This window comes from Bombina bombina, chromosome 1 (genome assembly GCF_027579735.1).
Source record: "Bombina bombina isolate aBomBom1 chromosome 1, aBomBom1.pri, whole genome shotgun sequence".
NCBI classification, from domain to species: Eukaryota; Metazoa; Chordata; class Amphibia; order Anura; family Bombinatoridae; genus Bombina; species Bombina bombina.
This window is the reverse complement of record NC_069499.1, coordinates 1023447935-1023464652: the sequence shown is the minus strand read 5'-3', so window position 1 is coordinate 1023464652 and position 16718 is coordinate 1023447935. Positions and strand designations below refer to the sequence as shown.

The window sequence follows — 16718 nt, the reverse complement described above, 5'->3', positions numbered from 1 at the left end:
AAAGTTCTTCTAGCTAAAATAGCTAAAGACATAGATTAAACCTCATTTGCGAAAATATCAAAAAATGACAACACAAATGAAATTATTAGCATGTTGACTTAACAATGCTAAACAAATCATAATCCGATACTTGATCTTAAAGTATCCAACCAGAAGAATGAAGCAATTGCAACATCAGCCAAATAAATTACAGGTCTATGAAAAGTACCTGAAAATAAATAACTTTCCTTAAATAAGATACAACCATCTGAAGGAAAAAAATAAATACTATTTCATATAGAATAATAGTATGTTAAGCAGGAGTAGAGATAGCCCTATTAACTTGGGGAATCTTTCCTCAAAAACTGAAAACTAACTGCCGGCAAAGACTACAATTTAAAAACCTTAAAGAAGGAATAAAAGAAATTCTTAGCCTATTCCATTCCCTAGAATCGGGAACTGGAAAAAAACTTCTGAATAAACCACAAAAGGTTAATAAGCAGAATTTAAATGTTAGCTAGTCTTTAAATCAAAAGAACTAGTTACTTAAATACCCAAAATAATCAACACCTTTTCAACAAAGAACAAATGTACTCTATTAAAAAATAAAAAAGTAGTTTTGTTAGTGTCAATATCTGATGAAGAAAATTCTGAATGAGAAAAAAACTCCATCAGAGAAGGATAATTCAGTATGTTGTTGGTCATTTGAAACTTCATCAACTAAATAAGAAGTTTGAAAAAGACCTAAAAATTTTTATTAGAAGGCGGGATGTCAGACAAAGCCTTTAAAATAGAATCAGAAAATATTCTTATAAATTCCTAAGTATATCTTGTACATAAGATGTAAAAAGAATAGCAATATATAAAGCATAAATACTAATGGACTCTGCATGTAAAAGTTTATCATGATAACTTATTACAAACCATAGCTAAAGATAAACATTCATAACATTAAAATAAATGAACTTAGCTTTGATAGGACTGATATCATTCAACAGGAATCCCTTAGCATTTTCTGATACAGGAACAGTGTTTGAAAATATCTTGCAATATGTAAAAGAAAAAAACAACATATAAAGCAAAATTATCAAATTCCTTAAATGACAGTTTCAGGAATGGGAAAAAATGCAAAATAAACAAACCTCTAGCAACCAGAAGCAACAAAAAAGTGAGACTTAAATAATGTGAAAAATAGTGGAACAAGTAAGACGCCCACATTTTTTGGCGGCAAGTATGACGCCCACATTTTTGGCGCCAAGTACGACGCCCACTTTTTTTGGCGCCAAGTATGATGCCACATCCTTTGGCGGCGAAAACGACGCCCACATGTTTTGGCGCAAAAAACGTCTAACACACATGGGCCAAAAAATGACGCAACCTCGAACAAACTTCCGGTGTCAACTATGGCGCCGGAAATGACAAAATTTTGCGGCAAAAAAAGTTTGCGCCAAAAATGACGCAATAAATTGAAGCATTTTCTGCCCCCGCGAGCCTAACAGCCCACAGGGAAAAAAGTCAATTGAAAATTTTTAAGGTAAGAAAAATATATATATTCATATGCATTATCCCAAAATAATGAAACTGACAGTCTGAAATAAGGAATACTGATTATCCTGAATCATGGCAAATATAAGTTTAAAACATATATTTAGAACTTTACATATAAAGTGCCCAACCATAGCTTTGAGTGTCATAAATAGAAATAAGATTTTACTTACCCCAAGACACTCATCTACATATAGTAAATAGCCAAACCAGTACTGAAACGAGAATCATTAGAGGTAATGGTATATAAGAGTATATAATCGATCTAAAAAGGGAGGTAGGAGAAGAAATCTCTACAACCGAAAACAGAGAACCTATGAAATAGATCCCCTAGAGGAAGACCATTGTATTCAAATAGGCAATACTCTCTTCACATCCCTCTGACATTCACTGCACTCAGAGGAAAACCGGGCTTCAGCCTGCTGCGAAGCGCATATCAACGTAGAATCTAGCACAAACTTACTTCACCACCTCCATGGGAGGCAAAGTTTGTAAAACTGAATTGTGGGTGTGGTGAGGGGTGTATTTATAGGCATTTTAAGGTTTGGGAAACTTTGCCCCTCCTGGTAGGAATGTATATCCCATACGTCACTAGCTCATGGACTCTTGCTAATTACATGAAAGAAATTAGAGGTCTGACGACCTCAAGGTCTATTCTTCTTATCCTGAGATAGGAAAGATCCCTTTCTACCTGTAATCTATGAAATGATCTCTGCCAGACCAGGTCCAAACAGAGTCTTTCCCTTGTAAGGTAAAGCTAAAAGCTTGGCCTTAGAAGAGACATCGTCCGACCAAGATTTTAACCACAGAGCCCTGTGGGCTAGTACCGTGAAGCTACACATCTTAGCTCCTAGACGAATTATCTGCATATTGGCATCACAGATAAATGTATCGGCCAATTTGAGAGCCTTGATCCTTATCTTGGATCTCCTCTACTGTAGTTTCCTGTTTAATAAGATCAGACAATGCATTGCACCAATAAGATGCAGCGCCTGCAACCGTGGCAATGCTCACTGCTGGTTGCCACTGTAACCCTTGATAAATATACATCCTTTTTAAGTAAGCTGCTAGCTTCTTCGTCCATTGGTTCTTTAAAAGAGCTATCTTCTATAGGAATGGTAGTTCTCTTTGCAAGAGTAGAAATAGTCCCTTCTACTTTAGGAACAGTGTGCCATGAGTCACGAATGGAGTCCGCAACATCTTCTTAAAAACAGGGGAAGGGGAAAATGGAATGCCTGGCTTATCCCATTCCTGAGCAATCATTTCAGGCATCTTCCTTGGGATTAGAAAAACCTTGTCAGAAGATAGGGAATCAGACTCTATGCAATTTAGAAGACTTTGTGGGGTTGACAGCAACCGAAGGTTCAGAGTTGTCTAAGGTAGCTAGGACCTCCTTCAATAGTAACTGGAGGTGTTCAAGCGCCAGAGTTTGAGATCTCGCCTTCAGAAGCTACTGAAGTATTCTCCTCATCGGACATCTGATCAAGGGTTTATAAAGCAATCCTAGAATCAGAAGCCTTAGTATCAGGCAAATGTTAAGATTTTCCCTTACGCTTACCCAATGTTGGGAAAGCTGACAAACCTGCAGTTACTGCAGAAGAAATTTAAGCGGCAATATCCCTAGGTAAATAAACACCCAAGGTGGATGAGAGGAAACAGGTGGCACAGTATGAGAAACAATTAGGGCTTGGAACGTCTGAGGGGGAAGCTGAGGCATATCATGCACAGCAGAATCCTGAGAGAGACTTGGCTAAGAAGGGAGATTTTTTTCTTTGCTAAACAGGCAGAACAAAACTGCATAGGTAGGGCAATCTGGTTATCTAAGCAAAGTAAACAACTATCCATAGAGATAGATTGATCCTGATCTGGGTTCATATTCTAGATAAAGGTCCCACAAGTAATGTAGAAATATAGGGATTCTTAATGTAAAATAAAAACAATGCTTCAGACAATTATTTTAAATCATCAGGCACAAAAATAAAACAAAAATAAATATTGCCATCAATATTAGATAACACTTAAATAAAACTGCCTCAGATGCCTGAAGCTCCGACTGGTCAGAAGAAAGTCCCACTAGTAATTTGTCTCTGAAAAACTCTGAAACTGATCGGTGAAACACAGAACCCGACTTCACAAAAGACCAGACAGGAGCAAAGACGGTTGATCAATCTGTATAACCGCTCAGCTAAATACGAAAGTGTGGTCTACACGTGATCGGGACAAAAATCAACTGCGACACAATGTACTGCGCTCTAAGAAAACAACTGCAGTTTGAAAAATGGCTTATATTTATAAGACCGTGAAACGGACTAGTAAAAATTATAAAAAACTGAGTGGCAATCTCCTCTACTGTGACATAGAAGATCCCAGTAAGCAGATAAGTATCTACCCCAGAAACTCAAAATTAAAGGAGACCAATAAAGAATCCCTTATTAATAAACATTTAAACTCCCTTGCCAATAGAAAATGCCCATAACTCCTACTATAAACTTTAGTGCCATGTCCTAAATATGACTCCTTAATTAATAAGGAGTATTAAGTCCCAAATGAAGAATCTAAAAACAGAATTTATGCTTATCTGATAAATTACTTTCTCTTACGGTGTATCCAGTCCACGGATTCATCCTTACTTGTGGGATATTCTCATTCCCTACAGGAAGTGGCAAAGAGAGCACACAGCAGAGCTGTCCATATAGCTCCCCCTCAGGCTCTGCCCCCCCAGTCATTCGACCGACGGTTAGGAGAAAAAGGAGAAACCATAGGGTGCAGTGGTGACTGTAGTTTTACAAAAATAAATTTGAACCTGACTTAATTGCCAGGGCAGGCCGTGGACTGGATACACCGTAAGAGAAAGTAATTTATCAGGTAAGCATAAATTCCGTTTTCTCTTACTTGGTGTATCCAGTCCACGGATTCATCCTTACTTGTGGGATACCAATACCAAAGCTTTAGGACACGGATGAAGGGAGGGAAACAAGTCAGGTAACCTAAACGGAAGGCACCACTGCTTGCAAAACCTTTCTCCCAAAAATAGCCTCCGCAGAAGCAAAAGTATTGAATTTGTAAAATTTGGCAAAAGTATGCAGTGAAGACCAAGTCGCTGCCTTACAAATCTGTTTGGTATGCAAAACAACCTTATCTGCATGGAACACCAGATAAGGTGAATCACACTGCAAAGCAGACAATTCTGAAACTCTCCGAGCAGAAGAGATAGCTACCAAAAACAAAACCTTCCAAGATAAAAACTTAATATCTATGGAATGTAAAGGTTCAAACGGAACCCCTTGAAGAACTGAAAGAACTAAATTAAGACTCCATGGAGGAGCCACCGGTTTATAGACAGGCTTGATTCTAACTAAAGCCTGTGCAAACGCCTGAACGTCTGGTACTGCTGCCAGTCGCTTGTGTAACAGGATAGACAGAGCAGATATCTGTCCCTTTAAGGAACTAGCTGACAATCCTTTCTCCAATCCTTCTTGGAGAAAAGACAAAATCCTGGGAATCCTAACTTTACTCCATGAGTAACCCTTGGATTCACACCAACAAAGATATTTCCTGGTGACAGGCTTTCTGGCCTGGATTAAGGTATCAATAACTGATTCAGAGAACCCACGCTAAGCTAGAATTAAGCGTTCAACCTCCAAGCAGTCAGTTGCAGAGAAACTAGATTTGGATGCTTGAATGGACCTGTATTAGAAGATCCTGCCGCAATGGCAGCTTCCATGGTGGAACAGATGACATGTCCACTAGGTCTGCATACCAAGTCCTGCGTGGCCACGCAGGCGCTATCAAAATTACCAAAGCCTTCTCCTGTTTGATTCTGGCTACCAGCCGAGGGAGAAGGGGAAACGGTGGAAAGACATAAGCTAGAGTGAAGGACCAAGGCGCTACTAGAGCATCTATCAATGCCGCCTTGGGGTCCCTGGACCTGGATCCGTAAAGAGGAAGTTTTGAGTTCTGACGGGACGCCATCAGATCCAATTCCGGAATGCCCCATAGCTGGGTCAGCTGAGCAAAAACCTCTGGGTGGAGTTCCCACTCCCCCGGGTGAAAAGTCTGAGGACTCAGAAAATCCGCCTCCCAGTTGTCTACTCCTGACATGTGAATTGCTGAAAGATGGCAGGAGTGATCCTCCGCCCATTTGATGATCTTGGTCACCTCCTTCATCGCTAGGGAACTTTTTGTTCCTCCCTGATGATTGATGTACGCCACAGTCGTGATGTTGTCCGACTGAAATCTGATGAATTTGGCCTCCGCTAGTTGAGGCCATGCCTGGAGTGTGTTGAATATCACTCTCAGTTCTAAAATGTTTATCGGGAGAAGAGATTCTTCTCGAGACCATAGGCCCTGAGCTTTCAGGGAGTCCCAGACCGCACCCCAGCCTAACAGACTGGCATCGGTCGTGACAATGATCCACTCCGGTCTGCAGAAGCACATTCCCTGAGACAGGTGATCCTGAGACAACCACCAGAGAAGAGAATCCCTGGTTTTCTGGTCCAGTTGTATTTGAGGAGACAAATCTGCATAATCCCCATTCCACTGTTTGAGCATGCACAGTTGCAGTGGTCTGAGATAAATCCGGACAAAAGGGACCACGTCCATTGCCGCGACCATTAATCCGATTACCTCCATGCATTGAGCTACAGAAGGCAGAGGAATGGAATGAAGAACTCGGCAAGTAGTTAAAAGCTTTGACTTCCTGACCTCCGTCAGAAATATTTTCATTTCTACTGAGTCTATTAGTGTTCCCAGGAAGGGAACCCTTGTGAGCGGGGACAGAGAACTTTTTTCTACGTTCGCCTTCCACCCGTGAGACCTTAGAAAGGCCAGAACAATGTCCGTATGAGCCTTGGCTCTGTGAAAAGACGACGCCTGTATTAAGATGTCGTTTAGGTAAGGTGCTACTGCAATGCCCCGCGGCCTTAGTACCGCTAGAAGGGACCCCAGCACCTTTGTGAAAATTCTGGGAGCGGTGGCCAATCCGAAAGGAAGGGCCACGAACTGGTAATGCTTGTCCAGAAAGGCAAACCTTAGGAACTGATGATGATCTTTGTGGATAGGAATATGTAGGTACGCATCCTTTAGATCCATGGTAATCATATATTGACCTTCCTGGATCATCGGTAAGATTGTCCGAATGGTTTCCATCTTGAATGATGGAACTCTGAGGAATTTGTTTAGGATTTTCAGATCTAGGATTGGCCTGAAAGTTCCTTCCTTTTTGGGAACTACAAACAGGATTGAGTAAATGCCCAGTCCTTGTTCTGCAATTGGAACTGGGTGTATCACTCCCATCTTTAGAAGATCTTCTACACAGCGTAAGAACGCCCGTTTCTTTGTCTGGTCTGAAGACAAACGAGACAGGTGGAACCTTCCCCCTTGGAGGAGAGTCCTTGAATTCTAGAAGATACCCCTGAGCAACAATTTCTAATGCCCAGGGATCTGGAACATCTCTTGCCCAAGCCTGAGCAAAGAGAGAAAGTCTGCCCCCTACTAGATCCGGTCCCGAATCGGGGGCTACCCCTTAATGCTGTCTTGGTAGCAGCCGCAGGCTTCTTGGCCTGTTTACCCTTATTCCAGCCCTGCAAGGGTTTCCAGGTTGCTTTGGGCTGTGAAGCGTTAGCCTCTTGCTTTGCGGCAGCAGAGGTTGAAGCAGGTCCGCTCCTGAAGTTGCGAATGGAACGAAAATTAGCCTTGTTTTTGGCCTTAAACGGTCTATCCTGCGGAAGGGCATGGCCCTTTCCCCCAGTGATATCCGCGATAATTTCTTTCAACTCTGGACCGAAAAGGGTCTTCCCCTTGAAAGGAATGTTTAGTAATTTTGTTTTGGACAACATGTCGGCCAACCATGATCTTCGCGCCATAATGGCAAAACCAGAATTTTTCCCCGCTAACTTAGCTAATTGGAAGGCGGCATCTGTGATAAAAGAATTAGCTAGCTTTAAAGCATGAATTCTATCCATGACTTCGTCATATGAAGTCTCCCTCTGGAGCGACTCCTCCAGCGCCTCAAACCAAAAAGCCGCTGCAGAAGTAACAGGAATAATGCAGGCAATTGGTTGAAGAAGGAAACCTTGCTGCACAAACATTTTCTTCAGCAAACCTTCCAATTTTTTATCCATAGGATCATTGAAAGCACAACTGTCTTCTATTGGAATGGTTGTGCGCTTGGCAAGAGTTGAAACTGCTCCCTCAACCTTAGGGACCGTCTGCCACGTGTCCCGCCTGGGGTCATTTATGGGGAACATTTTCTTAAAGATGGGGGGGGGGGGGGAACAAAGGGTACACCTGGTCTCTCCCATTCCCTAGTCACAATATCCGCCACCCTCTTCGGTATCGGAAAAGCATCAGTGTATACAGGGACTTCTAGAAACCTGTCCATTTTACACAATTTTTCTGGGACCACCATGGGGTCACAATCATCTAGCGTAGCTAAAACCTCCTTAAGCAGCACGCGGAGGTGTTCCAGCTTAAATTTAAACGCTAAGGCATCTGATTCTGCCCGCTGAGAAACTTTTCCTGTGTCAGAAATTTCTCCCTCGGACAGCCCCTCCCTCACTGCCACTTCTGAGTGTTGTGAGGGTACAACGGATAGATCATCCAAAGCCTCTGATTGCTCATCCTCCTTTCTTAAAACTGAGCTATCACGCTTTTTGGGAAAAACTGGCAGTTTGGATAGAAAAGCTGCAAGGGAATTATCCATGACTGCTGCTAATTGTTGTAATGTAATAGGGCCCAATGCGCTAGAGGTACTAGGCAGCGCTTGCGTGGGCGTAACTGGTGTCGACACATGGGGAGAGGAAGGAGGACTATCCTCGTTACCTTCCGTCAAAGAATCATCTTGGGCTACATTTTTAAGTGTCACTGCATGTTCTTTAAAATGTTTAGAAACCTTAGCACACTTTAAACACAAATGTAAAGGGGGTACCACCATGGCTATTAAACACATAGAACAGGGTCTATCTGTAGGCTCAGACATGTTAAACAGACTTTGACAGCACTCAAATACAATAAAATACAATTTTTGAAAAAACGGTAATGTGCCTTTTAATAAAAAGCGTACACTTTTTTTACTGAATCTCAAAAAAACATCCAATCTTTATGAAATTTTCACCATATGATCCTAATGCTTTGAAATGATTGCACAGTAAATTTCAAGACAATTAACCCCTTATTGCCCAAACCGGAGCAAATGAAAGCAGACCACCGGTTTAATAAGCTACAGCACCATGCCACAGTCTCTGCTGTGGCCCTACCTTCCTTGGGGATTAGTTTTGGATGAAAATAAACCTCTCTGGAGCCCTTCTAGCAATCTCTGGGCTCTGCGCGTGAAGCTGCATGAAGCCGTCTTGCAAAAGAACTGTGCAACTGAGGCGCGAAAATTAGGCCCCCTCCCTCATCACTCCGGAGTTGTGGGGCCTTCCCAAGCCAAAATAGGTGTCTAAAGATATGCCAGGCGTAATAAAACCCCAAAAAGTGTTCCAAAAGTATGAAACACTTGTACAAATATCAGATTATAGTAATAAAATAATCGATTTCCCCATAACAGTGTCCACCAGTGATTTAAGCCCTTCAACTAAGCCATCCTTCTATACTGAGTCTCAGAAAATGGCTTACCTTCCCACATGGGGATTTCTGTCAGTCTTCTAGCATTACCAAGTCTTGTTAGAAAAAAAGTGACTGAGCATACCTTAAGCAGTTAAGCCTGCAAATTGTTCCCCCCAACTGAAGTTCTCCGGTACTCAACAGTCCTGTGTGGGAACAGCAATGGATTTTAGTTACAACATGCTAAAATCTTTTTCCTCTCAGCAGAAATCTTCATCACTTTCTGCCTCAGAGTAAATAGTACAAACTGGCACTATTTTAAAATAACAAACTCTTGATTGAAGAAATAAAAACTACAAATCTAACACCACATTCACTTTACCCTCCCGTGGAGATGCTACTTGTTAGAGCGGCAAAGAGAATGACTGGGGGGGCGGAGCCTGAGGGGGAGCTATATGAACAGCTCTGCTGTGTGCTCTCTTTGCCACTTCCTGTAGGGAATGAGAATATCCCACAAGTAAGGATGAATCCGTGGACTGGATACACCAAGTAAGAGAAAGAGGATTAACCTCCTAAGTGCTGGTATCCTTCTGTACCTAGAAGGTAAAAGCACTTACCTTAGATCCAAATGCATGATGAATGCTGATCCTTAGGTGTGGCAGTCGCTGTCATAGACCTGTAGGAAAAGAAAGAGGTAGCAAAGTGTTAAAAGTAAAGCAAAGGACTTCCTTGCTGCCTTTTAACTGCTAAAGCAACCACTACTCTTACTCAAGAGATTGACGTGGACACAGCTTGACCCCAATCCTTGCTTGCAGGGAAATATACCCATAAAAGGATTAAATTCTTCATACACAAACTTTGCACAACCTCCATTGACAGAGGCAAAGAGAATGACTGGGGATTATGGGTAAGGCAGTTACACTTAACAGCTTTGCTGGGGTGCTCTTTGCCTCCTCCTGCTGGCCAGGAGTTGAATATCCCACTAGTAATTGGAATGATGTTGTAGACTCATCATGTAATATGGGTAGACTTGATGGGCCTTTTTAGTTCTTATCTACTGTCAAATTCCATGTTTCTATGGAGCTGGAAGTCAAGTAGTCTTATATAAGGATAACTGGTCCCTGTTCAACTAAATGATGTCCATAAAGGACTCAGAAGATCAGGAGCATACAAAAACATTTTAGAAGATTTCCCTTCCTAATTATTCATCAGTTTAAAAAGTGATTAGTTACAATACAGATAAAATATCAATGCATCATGTGATTTGGTTGTAGGCTCTATACTAAACATCATAAAACCAGACATTAGAAACTGGACGCAATATCAGTGAACTCTCAGTAATAGTGACATTTCACCTGTAAGGTAGCATGGTAAAGTCAACATAAGGAGATAGTTTTTTTTTATTTTTTATCCACATACATTTTATAAAAAAAAAAAAAGCCTTACATTTTTGCATGAAATTACAAAAAAAAAAAAAGATACTCTTGTAACCTCAATTGGTCTCTGCGATGACAAGATAGAAGGCTTTTTTTACAATTCTATATACAAAGAATGGCGTTTCACAGTGGGGAGCATTAGTCCTGTGTCCTTAACACACCGACAGGTTATTACAGTGGAATGCTTTGCAGATTCCCACACACAGCATTTTGGTAAAAGTTCTATTTTGTTATAAAGTCTCCAGCAACTCCTGAATTCTCTTCTGTTCACTCTCCCGGAATTCAGGTGTCTTCCCATCACCTATGCTCTCTGAGTATTCTGCAAGAGAGAAGAGGAGACACAAATAACCATATGATATTATGGTCATTTCCATTGCAATCATAAGTAATTCCACTGTTCCATATCATGTATCCAGTGTATCTATCACATTGATTCTTCGAACAATGTCCTAATGTTTTCAGAATGTTCCACCTATTATATTGTGAAAATAAGTTCTAAGCAGTCATCACAATGTGATAGGTTAACTTTTTTTATACATAGTTTTTGACTATATTAAAGGGAACGTTGAACTCTAAATACATTTCATGCACTTCCCTCTAATTATGGAAGCCACCATTTTGGAACCTAGGTTTCACAGTAGGTATCTGATGGGATATTTGCTGCGCATGTGCAAACACAGCACCGGAATGCAGTAACAGCTAAATTGCAACATGTCAGCAACCATGACTAGAGAGGTTGGGAATAACCTCAAAAACAGAATTTATGTTTACCTGATAAATTACTTTCTCCAACGGTGTGTCCGGTCCACGGCGTCATCCTTACTTGTGGGATATTCTCTTCCCCAACAGGAAATGGCAAAGAGCCCAGCAAAGCTGGTCACATGATCCCTCCTAGGCTCCGCCTTCCCCAGTCATTCGACCGACGTAAAGGAGAAATATTTGCATAGGAGAAATCATATGATACCGTGGTGACTGTAGTTAAAGAAAATAAATTATCAGACCTGATTAAAAAACCAGGGCGGGCCGTGGACCGGACACACCGTTGGAGAAAGTAATTTATCAGGTAAACATAAATTCTGTTTTCTCCAACATAGGTGTGTCCGGTCCACGGCGTCATCCTTACTTGTGGGAACCAATACCAAAGCTTTAGGACACGGATGAAGGGAGGGAGCAAATTAGGTCACCTAGATGGAAGGCACCACGGCTTGCAAAACCTTTCTCCCAAAAATAGCCTCAGAAGAAGCAAAAGTATCAAATTTGTAAAATTTAGTAAAAGTGTGCAGTGAAGACCAAGTCGCTGCCTTACATATCTGATCAACAGAAGCCTCGTTCTTGAAGGCCCATGAGGAAGCCACAGCCCTAGTGGAATGAGCTGTGATTCTTTCAGGAGGCTGCCGTCCGGCAGTCTCGTAAGCCAATCTGATGATGCTTTTAATCCAAAAAGAGAGAGAGGTAGAAGTTGCTTTTTGACCTCTCCTTTTACCAGAATAAACAACAAACAAGGAAGATGTTTGTCTAAAATCCTTTGTAGCATCTAAATAGAATTTTAGAGCACGAACTACATCCAAATTGTGCAACAAACGTTCCTTCTTTGAAACTGGATTCGGACACAAAGAAGGCACAACTATCTCCTGGTTAATGTTTTTGTTAGAAACAACTTTCGGAAGAAAACCAGGTTTAGTACGCAAAACCACCTTATCTGCATGGAACACCAGATAAGGAGGAGAACACTGCAGAGCAGATAATTCTGAAACTCTTCTAGCAGAAGAAATTGCAACCAAAAACAAAACTTTCCAAGATAATAACTTAATATCAACGGAATGTAAGGGTTCAAACGGAACCCCCTGAAGAACTGAAAGAACTAAATTGAGACTCCAAGGAGTCGTCAAAGGTTTGTAAACAGGCTTGATTCTAACCAGAGCCTGAACAAAGGCTTGAACATCTGGCACAGCTGCCAGCTTTTTGTGAAGTAACACAGACAAGGCAGAAATCTGTCCCTTCAAAGAACTTGCAGATAATCCTTTCTCCAAACCTTCTTGAAGAAAGGATAGAATCTTAGGAATTTTTACCTTGTCCCAAGGGAATCCTTTAGATTCACACCAACAGATATATTTTTTCCATATTTTGTGGTAGATTTTTCTAGTTACAGGCTTTCTGGCCTGAACAAGAGTATCAATGACAGAATCTGAGAACCCTCGCTTTGATAAGATCAAGCGTTCAATCTCCAAGCAGTCAGTTGGAGTGAGACCAGATTCGGATGTTCGAACGGACCTTGAACAAGAAGGTCTCGTCTCAAAGGTAGCTTCCATGGTGGAGCCGATGACATATTCACCAGGTCTGCATACCAAGTCCTGCGTGGCCACGCAGGAGCTATCAAGATCACCGATGCCCTCTCCTGATTGATCCTGGCTACCAGCCTGGGGATGAGAGGAAACGGCGGGAATACATAAGCTAGTTTGAAGGTCCAAGGTGCTACTAGTGCATCTACTAGAGTCGCCTTGGGATCCCTGGATCTGGACCCGTAACAAGGAACCTTGAAGTTCTGACGAGAGGCCATCAGATCCATGTCTGGAATGCCCCACAATTGAGTAATTTGGGCAAAGATTTCCGGATGGAGTTCCCACTCCCCCGGATGAAATGTCTGACGACTCAGAAAATCCGCTTCCCAATTTTCCACTCCTGGGATGTGGATTGCAGACAAGTGGCAGGAGTGAGTCTCCGCCCATTGAATGATTTTGGTCACTTCTTCCATCGCCAGTGAACTCCTTGTTCCCCCCTGATGGTTGATGTACGCAACAGTCGTCATGTTGTCTGATTGAAACCGTATGAACTTGGCCTTTGCTAGCTGAGGCCAAGCCTTGAGAGCATTGAATATCGCTCTCAGTTCCAGAATATTTATCGGGAGAAGAGATTCTTCCCGAGACCAAAGACCCTGAGCTTTCAGGGGTCCCCAGACCGCGCCCCAGCCCACCAGACTGGCGTCGGTCGTGACAATGACCCACTCTGGTCTGCGGAAGCTCATCCCCTGTGACAGGTTGTCCAGGGACAGCCACCAACGGAGTGAATCTCTGGTCCTCTGATCTACTTGTATCGTCGGAGACAAGTCTGTATAGTCCCCATTCCACTGACTGAGCATGCACAGTTGTAATGGTCTTAGATGAATTCGCGCAAAAGGAACTATGTCCATTGCCGCTACCATCAAACCTATTACTTCCATGCACTGCGCTATGGAAGGAAGAGGAACAGAATGAAGTATTTGACAAGAGTTTAGAAGTTTTGATTTTCTGGCCTCTGTCAGAAAAATCCTCATTTCTAAGGAGTCTATTATTGTTCCCAAGAAGGGAACCCTTGTTGACGGAGATAGAGAACTTTTTTCTACGTTCACTTTCCACCCGTGAGATCTGAGAAAGGCCAGGACAATGTCCGTGTGAGCCTTTGCTTGTGGAAGGGACGACGCTTGAATCAGTATGTCGTCCAAGTAAGGTACTACTGCAATGCCCCTTGGTCTTAGCACCGCTAGAAGGGACCCTAGTACCTTTGTGAAAATTCTTGGAGCAGTGGCTAATCCGAACGGGAGTGCCACAAACTGGTAATGCTTGTCCAGAAATGCGAACCTTAGGAACCGATGATGTTCCTTGTGGATAGGAATATGTAGATACGCATCCTTTAAATCCACCGTGGTCATGAACTGACCTTCCTGGATGGAAGGAAGAATTGTTCGAATGGTTTCCATTTTGAACGATGGAACCTTGAGAAACTTGTTTAGGATCTTGAGATCTAAGATTGGTCTGAATGTTCCCTCTTTTTTGGGAACTACGAACAGATTGGAGTAGAACCCCATCCCTTGTTCTCCTAATGGAACAGGATGAATCACTCCCATTTTTAACAGGTCTTCTACACAATGTAAGAATGCCTGTTTTTTTTTATGTGGTCTGAAGACAATTGAGACCTGTGGAACCTCCCCCTTGGGGGAAGCCCCTTGAATTCCAGACGATAACCTTGGGAAACTATTTCTAGCGCCCAAGGATCCAGAACATCTCTTGCCCAAGCCTGAGCGAAGAGAGAGAGTCTGCCCCCCACCAGATCCGGTCCCGGATCGGGGGCCAACATCTCATGCTGTCTTGGTAGCAGTGGCAGGTTTCTTGGCCTGCTTACCTTTGTTCCAGCCTTGCATTGGCCTCCAGGCTGGCTTGGCTTGAGAAGTATTACCCTCTTGCTTAGAGGACGTAGCACTTGGGGCTGGTCCGTTTCTGCGAAAGGGACGAAAATTAGGTTTATTTTTGGCCTTGAAAGACCTATCCTGAGGAAGGGCGTGGCCCTTGCCCCCAGTGATATCAGAAATAATCTCTTTCAAGTCAGGGCCAAACAGCGTTTTCCCCTTGAAAGGAATGTTAAGCAATTTGTTCTTGGAAGACGCATCCGCTGACCAAGATTTTAGCCAAAGCGCTCTGCGCGCCACAATAGCAAACCCAGAATTTTTTGCCGCTAATCTAGCCAATTGCAAAGTGGCGTCTAGGGTGAAAGAGTTAGCCAATTTGAGAGCATGAATTCTGTCCATAATCTCCTCATAAGAAGAATCTTTATTGAGCGCCTTTTCTAGTTCATCGAACCAGAAACACGCTGCTGTAGTGACAGGAACAATGCATGAAATTGGTTGTAGAAGGTAACCTTGCTGAACAAACATCTTTTTAAGCAAACCCTCTAATTTTTTATCCATAGGATCTTTGAAAGCACAACTATCTTCTATGGGTATAGTGGTGCGTTTGTTTAGAGTAGAAACCGCCCCCTCGACCTTGGGGACTGTCTGCCATAAGTCCTTTCTGGGGTCGACCATAGGAAACAATTTCTTAAATATAGGGGGAGGGACGAAAGGTATGCCGGGCCTTTCCCATTCTTTATTTACAATGTCCGCCACCCGCTTGGGTATAGGAAAAGCTTCGGGGGGCCCCGGGACCTCTAGGAACTTGTCCATTTTACATAATTTCTCTGGAATGACCAAATTCTCACAATCATCCAGAGTAGATAACACCTCCTTAAGCAGAGCGCGGAGATGTTCCAATTTAAATTTAAATGTAATCACATCAGGTTCAGCTTGTTGAGAAATTTTCCCTGAATCTGAAATTTCTCCCTCAGACAAAACCTCCCTGGCCCCCTCAGACTGGTGTAGGGGCACTTCAGAACCAATATCATCAGCGTCCTCATGCTCTTCAGTATTTTCTAAAACAGAGCAGTCGCGCTTTCGCTGATAAGTGGGCATTTTGGCTAAAATGTTTTTGATAGAATTATCCATTACAGCCGTTAATTGTTGCATAGTAAGGAGTATTGGCGCACTAGATGTACTAGGGGCCTCCTGTGTGGGCAAGACTGGTGTAGACGAAGGAGGGGATGATGCAGTACCATGCTTACTCCCCTCACTTGAGGAATCATCTTGGGCATCATTTTCTCTAAATTTTGTGTCACATAAAACACATCTATTTAAATGAGAAGGAACCTTGGCTTCCCCACATACAGAACACAGTCTATCTGGTAGTTCAGACATGTTAAACAGGCATAAACTTGATAACAAAGTACAAAAAACGTTTTAAAATAAAACCGTTACTGTCACTTTAAATTTTAAACTGAACACACTTTATTACTGCAAATGTGAAAAAGTATGAAGGAATTGTTCAAAATTCACCAAAATTTCACCACAGTGTCTTAAAGCCTTAAAAGTATTGCACACCAAATTTGAAAGCTTTAACCCTTAAAATAACGGAACCGGAGCCGTTTTTATATTTAACCCCTTTACAGTCCCTGGTATCTGCTTTGCTGAGACCCAACCAAGCCCAAAGGGGAATACGATACCAAATGACGCCTTCAGAAAGTCTTTTCTATGTATCAGAGCTCCTCACACATGCATCTGCATGTCATGCTTCCCAAAAACAAGTGCGCAATAGAGGCGCGAAAATGAGGCTCTGCCTATGATTAGGGAAAGCCCCAAGAGAATAAGGTGTCCAATACAGTGCCTGCCGGTTATTTTACATAATTCCCAAGAATAAAATAATTCCTCAAAGCTATGAAGTATAAAATATGCTTATATATCAATCGTTTTAGCCCAGAAAATGTCTACAGTCTTAAAAGCCCTTGTGAAGCCCTTTTTTTCTTTATGTAATAAAAATGGCTTACCGGATCCCATAGGGAAAATGACAGCTTCCAGCATTACATCGTCTTGTT

General features: G+C 42.3%; 1 protein-coding gene across 2 annotated transcripts in view; it reads right to left on the bottom strand.

Annotated features, from left to right (window-relative positions):
- Positions 1-10451: 10451 nt before the first annotated feature.
- CTNNBL1 (catenin beta like 1) overlaps positions 10452-16718 on the bottom strand; it is a 206207-nt gene continuing 199940 nt past the window's right edge. For both annotated transcript variants that reach the window (XM_053717895.1, XM_053717965.1), the window contains exon 16: positions 10452-10824. In XM_053717895.1, coding sequence (XP_053573870.1) covers positions 10736-10824 — 89 coding nt within the window. In that variant the 3' untranslated portion in view covers positions 10452-10735. The remainder of the gene's footprint in view (positions 10825-16718) is intronic.